At 30.6% G+C, this 7,124-nt stretch overlaps 2 protein-coding genes across 2 annotated transcripts; both read left to right on the top strand.

Moving 5' to 3' along the window:
* The first annotated feature begins 720 nt into the window (after window positions 1–720).
* LOC134278265 (protein draper-like) lies at window positions 721–4,929 on the top strand. Its single transcript, XM_062760587.1, has 6 exons — window positions 721–757; window positions 1,643–1,766; window positions 1,874–1,926; window positions 2,129–2,266; window positions 2,687–2,831; window positions 3,965–4,929. The coding sequence occupies exons 2-6, from the start codon at window positions 1,678–1,680 to the stop codon at window positions 4,032–4,034; spliced, it is 495 nt and encodes a 164-aa protein (XP_062616571.1). The 5' UTR covers window positions 721–757; window positions 1,643–1,677; the 3' UTR covers window positions 4,035–4,929.
* On the top strand, window positions 4,543–6,920 carry LOC134278255 (multiple epidermal growth factor-like domains protein 10; the record flags this gene model as incomplete). Its single annotated transcript, XM_062760578.1, has 5 exons — window positions 4,543–4,684; window positions 6,216–6,338; window positions 6,440–6,473; window positions 6,622–6,674; window positions 6,786–6,920. Coding segments are annotated over exons 1-5 (487 nt in total), but the record flags the coding sequence as incomplete, so codon positions are not given.
* Window positions 6,921–7,124: the final 204 nt, after the last annotated feature.

The raw sequence follows: 7,124 nt of genomic DNA, 5'->3' as shown, positions 1-7,124 counted from the left end.
TATTTTACTTGAAAAAGACTTTAATGGTAATCTAACAACCAAGCTCTATGAAGGATAAACGTGATAATTTTAACTTTTCTATCGTGCACGTTCCTTATTTATGAAGTAATAAACCTTCTTCACCTGCATACGGAGTTCTTATATCTCAGTTGATTCGATACGAAAGTGCATGCTTTACGTATGAACAATTTCTAAAACGAGGTAATTAATTATTGACAAACAAGAATATCTGCAGTCTCGTTTTGAGTCATCATTTCGTAAGTTCTATGGTCGATACAATGACCTTTTCAGCAAATACAATTTATCATTGAGTCAAATGATGACTGACGTTTTTCATACTATTTGATAGTCCATTATTTATACATCGAATTGACGACAATTTTTTCGTCATTTCCGGATTATGAAAAGGAGCACACGACAGGTGTGATCGGTCGGCAGGGGATGATCATTCCTCCATGGCACCTGATCCAAACTCTGGTGTTTTGGAGACACGTGTTTGTTTTCATCCTATTTTGTATTGTTTTATGGACTTTGATATTGAATAATGTTTGCTTTCTCCATATCCTTCTTTGGGATAAAAATAACCAAAATTTGATATCAAGTCTGCGTAGCATCCTTCCATTTTGAAGTACTCATAAGGAAGATAAGCATGAATCAATGTGAAAATGAAGTATTTGTTTCAAATTTTGTTTGTAGAAACTCATTGTACGCAGTTAATAGAAGAATCATGGTGAACATCTGGTATTGTTTTTAGAAGGTATTGTACTGATACAATCTCACATTACTTCATAATTATTGCTTAATAATAACTAAAAGAGGTTGTTTATCTTCAGAAATTCTGTCAATGTTTAATGAAGCAAAGATTTTTATGCTTCATTGAAAAAAAAATCTTTACTGTTCTGCTACTGTTTGAGACGTAATTTTACTGATGCAGAGATTTGGTACCGTTCTTAATGTAATATCAAAGAAGATATGACCCGTGGGTAAACTAATCGCAAGATTTAAAATATTTAAAAACTAAATAATTGTAAAATCTAGAGTAATGCATTGCGTATAAATTAATTTCTATAGTTATGCAATTGTGTAAGATTCACACAGGGAAAATCATCCAAATTGAACACAAAATTTAAATCATAATAAGGAAGATAATCTGTTCAAATGTTTTTGGCTATTTTTGAGAAAAAAAAAAGGTTTTAGATGTGAAAAAGATAAAAGAAAAATCTATGCAACAGATTGTCAATTTAAATTAGAACAAAATTCAAACCGTTGATTAGATGATGCTATTGTCCCCAATTTTAAATTAAATTTCGTCATGCTTGATTTACAATTCAATAACAAAAAAACCATGTTGGCTTAAGTTTACTTTTTATTTTCATCATTGGAAACATCTCAGTATGGGTTTATTTTTAGTCCTATGTTCTTATATCTGTTTCATTGATGAAACTAACAGTTCCCAAATAGTTATGAAATGTTTGAAACAAACATCATTGGGTTTTCTTCTCTTAGGAGCAATGAATTCTCAATATTTTGTTCTCTTTTTTTAATGAAACATTTGCACGAAAGGTATACATTGTACAAAGATAATTTATGTATTGGATGCTTTTCCCTTTTCATGGATTTTTTTTTCATATACGATGTGCAGGATCAGTCAGTGTACTAAAATACACTTGATTCAAAATGAAAAGATTAATTTGTGGATTGTCGGGGTGTTTTCTCATCTTATCATCCTACATTCAAATTACCGTACCTAGTGGCGTTTGTAACAAGTGAGTTATGCTTTATTTCTCCATTAATATTTATTAATTCAATGAGAAATACTTCAGCAAAAATATGTATTTTAAATCATTTGTAACAGCATTGTGTTGTCTTACAGAGAACCACTGATATGCTGCACGAATTACAGAAGAGTTAAAAATAATTGTGAAGGTAAAAAAGAGTTTTATCTTAATATATTGAAAATACAGTTTAAAAATGTTACTTAAATGTACATAAGGTAAAACAGATTCATATAATATATTTCATTATCAAAATAGAATAATTCTTCTACTGTTGGTGTAAATAAATATTTGCCAAAACATCTTGCATTTAAAAAATAATGTTTATATATTTCCCTTTATTTATTTTAAAGAATGCTGGCCTGGAACATTTGGTGTCAACTGTAATCGCACTTGTCCTAATGGATTTTATGGTCGATTTTGCTTAGAGAAATGTAACTGTTCATCGTGTCACAAAATATCAGGATGTAGACAGAATATAAACTCATCGGGTACGTCTATATATATACTTCAGAATAAGAAAACATTAAGATATTTCTATTCTTTCTACAACCCTTTTCTGTCTTAAAATGAGCTTACTAAGTCTGTCTTAGGTTGCAAAGAAAAACATAAGCGAAAAAAGTTTTCCGACTCATTATACAGATTTTACGAGTCTAATTTACAAAAAGTATATGCCCCAGTAAACATTTTTCAAATAGTTAAAAATCGTTGATAAGATGATTTTTATGTCTATTTAAGTTAATTAAATTACACATGCTAGATCTACAACAAAACAAAATATATTTGTATTATAGCTCGTAAAATAAATGTTCATTAACTATAGAATCATTTGGTATGTTCGAATTCAGAATAAAGATTAAATATTGATAAATCAATATTAGATAAGTAATCATATAACGTTATTTGCATAGTTAATGGTACAGATTTGCCAAAATCATCCCAATCAGAAGAACTTGCCGTTACCGAGGACGCTGACTGGCTTATTGTTGCTATGTTTGTTTCCGGAACTGTTGGTCTCTGTTTTGTAATTGGCTTCGTAGCCCACAACAAACTTAGGTAAAGGATAATTGACGTAACTTGCCATTAGACACAATTTGAATGTATACGTAGAATTAAAGCCACCTTTAACTCACTCTACTGAGTGACGTCATTGACTAGAAGGACAAGCAGTTTATCTGTGCTTAAGCCATAGATCAAGCTACAGTCGTTAAGCTAGTTCCGGGGTTCGATCAATTCCGAATAATTAGTAATTTAGTCAATTTTTCGCATTAAACAAGTGAACTTTTTAGGTATCACAATTACGTTTGATATGCATTTTAACAAATACCACAGTTTTGTCGACAATAAATTATTAGAACAGTGGAAGATATCGGAATTTTTTTTTTGTGTTGTCAATTTATTTGTTCCTAATACCCTTTATAAACACTGTTCGTCCTTTATTTTCTCTTCATTTTAAACGAAACTGTATTTTATTATTTCTCCGCCTGAAAAGCAGGGGGATGATATAGTCATGTTGATGTCCCTCCGTCTGTATAGGAGGCGAGTTATGATTAAAGTGAGCTCACACTATCTCTGAATTCTCTTTATCCTTTGAAAATACCACTCACCTACTGGAAACCAAGTATTTAACTTTTCCCAGGCATGTAAATGAATAATGTGGGCCTTTTTTTCATTGAAGTGTCGAATAGCATGGGGACCACTAAGGTATTCGGAACTCGTAGGCTTATTCATAACTGGTAGAATACTTCTTAAAAAATTACTTGAATAGCAACACTCTTATTAAACAGTATTTAATTCCTAAAGTATTGAACTACTTTGACAAATGCTTAGATTTTGAAATACTGCCGAACATATTTATGTCACCGCCGAATAGGTTTCTTATTTGGAACTGGTCAAACAACTGTAACATTGTTGATGAAAATCAAAAATTGAAAGAAAAATTGAACTAAATTGAAAGAAAATATGTGAAAGATGACAGATTTTAGAACGATTTATCAATATTTATAGCATAATTAACTGAATGTAACTGAAAGTAACAGAATGATGGTAAAAGTCATTTTATTTATTTAAAAAAAAATCTTTTAGAGGTGTATTTTTTCTTCCTTAAATTGTAAATTTTCATATTCACAAATAGCTATGAAAATGTATATTTCAAATAGATGCAAATATTTCTTAATTATTTTTTGTAGACGATCCAAAATCGTTGGGAAACAACAATTAAATCCAAGTGCAAGAACCACACCTTTTGCGGAAAACTAGTATACAGAAAACTTTACAATTTCTAAAGAACCCATTATCCTTCCAAATGCAATAATATGACAGAAGCACTTACATGTAGGTCTGATAAATATTTTCAAGACAAGGTTGTCTTTAAAGCCTGTAATATATCAGAAGACACCAATAATACATATAGCCATGTTTTGTCCTACAGTATATTAAATAACACAATGGATTCAGAAAATGAGTCCAACATTGTAATATATTCCAGATGTTAACAGAAAGTGACATCCACAGATAACAATACTTACAATGAATCAGTGATTAAATGTACAACTGAAGACGAGTTCTTTTTTCTAAATTTGTATTGGCAAAAGTAGATGAATATTAAGCGTCTAATGAAAGGAAAAGAACAATTCAGAAGGATGAGTTTAGTTTAGACGTTTCTCATACTGTTAAATCAACCATGCCAAACCCAGAAGCTTCTGTGACTTGAAAAGGTCAGATGTCATCAAAGGAAAAAGACTTGTAAAAAAAACATATGAATGAAATGTCCAAACTGCTGGAAAACTTGAAATCAAAATCTGAAAAACTGGAAAACAATCATTCAAAGGCAAAGATCCTCAAAAAAGACAACCAAGAAGCTTTTGAGATAAAGTTTCACCCCTTCTACAGAAATTTCATGAATAACTGTAAAAACAATATGAAAGGCATGTTGTCAACCAAATTATATACTTTAAACATCTAAAAAAAATTGTATGTATATCGACATTTCATTGACATGTCATTGTCCTTTTAAGCAGAGATAAAACTTCTATCTGGATGTTATTTTATCAAAAATGATTGATACAGGTACATTAATATGTTTCATAACATAATCGATGTATTTCATTTGAAGTTGACGGTTGGAAATTAAAGTCATGACGTTTAGTATAAAGTTTGTTTGTTTGTTTGTTTTTCAAGTAAACATCAAAATATAAAACAATTAATATAATGTAATTTCCACTCTTATGCTGAAACTAGATGAAACTTCTCTCAATCGTCCACTTCCATTATTGATGCAGCAATGTTACCTTGCACACCTGCATACACCACTTCACGGAAGGTTATTTGGCGTAATTTTTAAGGAGAGGCAGGACACATATCACATGACTAAATCGACTACGTCAAAGTCACTGTTAATATAGGTGCTATATTATATAGGTGTTTCTTTACGCCACAGTCTATTACGTCAGTGACGTCATATATGATCTCTCAGTGCAATGAAATCAAGACGTAATAACCTGGTAAGACCTTACATATAAACAGATCACAATCAATGTATGGTTATGTATTTTTTATTTGTATTTCTATCATTTTATTTGTGTATGATGAAAAAAAGCTTATGTTGCAAAAAATAAATATAAAAGCGAATAAATAGATTTCAACGAAAGCATCAATACTTCATAAAAAATATGTAACATTTGTTATTCCCCTCGTTTTCATCTTTTTGTTTCCCTTTCAATATTTACATGTATATAAATTTAGCGTGAACAATTGAAGAAAATAAATGAAAAACGATATGCGTTGGAATAGCTATATCATTCTTCTGTACATATTAATTTTGTTCATTCATGAGGGCATAACAACTTTCAATCATGGAAGTGGAGAGTGTAAAAACTCAGTAACGTAAGATGTTTTCCTAGATACATTTATGTAATTATTCAACAGTTTAAATGAGAATAGGGGGTAAAAAAAGAAATGAAAGCATTAATTTTTGAAGTTTTCTTGTTGCAATTAATTTCTGTAATTAAACAATTTCATGAATAAGAACGGTGTTTTTTTCCACTTTTACACACTGAAATGATCAGATACATATCGAAATTCTAGGTAAGTCTCTCTTAAAAAGCAACTTAATTAACGAAATGGCAAATTTAAAATCACACTCTTTCAGTTTTCTTTAAAAAAGAAATTATGTACTTTCTTAATGTCCTCTTTCCAATATATCAGAAAAATATTGGTGTTTGAAAACTTTCTTTTCCAATTGGTTTTCACAGGAATGAAATTGAATGTTGTGTTAATTACTATCAAGAAAGCGGAACATGTAAAGGTAATTGGAAAGTTAGAGAAATATTTAAACCTCGAAAACTACACATTTTCATTCTTATTTAATCTTAGCAAAGTATTTACCTTACATAAATGTGAAAAAAAGTAAATACAAATTGTAGTTGTTTTAAACTTAAGCTTGTCCAGATGGATGGTTTGGAGAGAATTGCTCGGAGCGGTGTCCAGAAAATCAATATGGATCACTATGTCTTGGAATATGTTACTGCAACCCTAATGAAACATGTGATCATGTACTAGGATGTAAGTGAATCACATGTTTTTAAACGAATGTTGATTTGTCAGTTTGAAATATTACTTTCATTGCTAGGATATTATTATTGAAAGTGTGTGATTTGTCTCAGGTCTTCAAAAAGGAGTGTGCACTGGACATGACGGGTAGGAACCATATTTCATTAATTTGCTTGTTTATCGGGAATTATTTGCAAATCAATCAAAATCATCAAAGCGAGATTTTATATTACAATATTTTATTACTTCATGATAGCTGCTTAGATTCTATAATTTCTAATCTCCTTTATTTCAGAGAGTTCAAATGCTGTATTAATTACTACCAGCATATCAAAAACAAATGCGAGGGTTTGCATTTCTTTTATTGCATGTGAAAAAACTCAAGATAAAAGAAAACGACGACACCGACTTTCAAAATTGTGGGTCTAAATAAAACAAAATAAAATCTTTTTATTACAGTTTGTTTTCCGGGTACCTATGGCTACAATTGCGAGGATAATTGTCCCAATGGAACGTACGGATATCTCTGTCGACAGAAATGCAAATGCAACTCAGATGTCATCTGTGACAAAAGATTCGGTTGTGTTGACCAAGGTATGTCTTATTTCAATTAAATTAATGAAAATAAAACGAAATATAACTCCACAATGAAGTTTAAATATATTTAAAATTGATATGCGGACGGTACGACCCTTCGGGCGAGCTAGATAGTTCAGTTTCATTTTAGATCTGGCTCGTCACATCGCACGTGACATTGTGTGAGTCTAGACTGACATTTACCAATCCGAAGTCTGAAAT

Source organism: Saccostrea cucullata, unplaced genomic scaffold, assembly GCF_032062105.1.
Source record: "Saccostrea cucullata isolate Sc308-1 unplaced genomic scaffold, CSIRO_AGI_Scuc_v1 ctg14168, whole genome shotgun sequence".
Lineage (NCBI taxonomy): Eukaryota > Metazoa > Mollusca > Bivalvia > Ostreida > Ostreidae > Saccostrea > Saccostrea cuccullata.
The sequence above is the reverse complement of the archived record's forward strand: the minus strand, read 5'-3'. Positions and strand labels throughout refer to the sequence as shown.

Excerpts from the sequence above, each read along its gene's own strand:
- LOC134278265 (XM_062760587.1), top strand. The coding sequence starts at position 1,678 with ATGAAAAGATTAATTTGTGGATTGTCGGGGTGTTTTCTCATCTTATCA. Across the intron at positions 2,267-2,686 it reads ACAGAATATAAACTCATCGG|TTAATGGTACAGATTTGCCA; the intron begins GTACGTCTATAT and ends TTATTTGCATAG. Across the intron at positions 2,832-3,964 it reads GTAGCCCACAACAAACTTAG|ACGATCCAAAATCGTTGGGA; the intron begins GTAAAGGATAAT and ends TATTTTTTGTAG.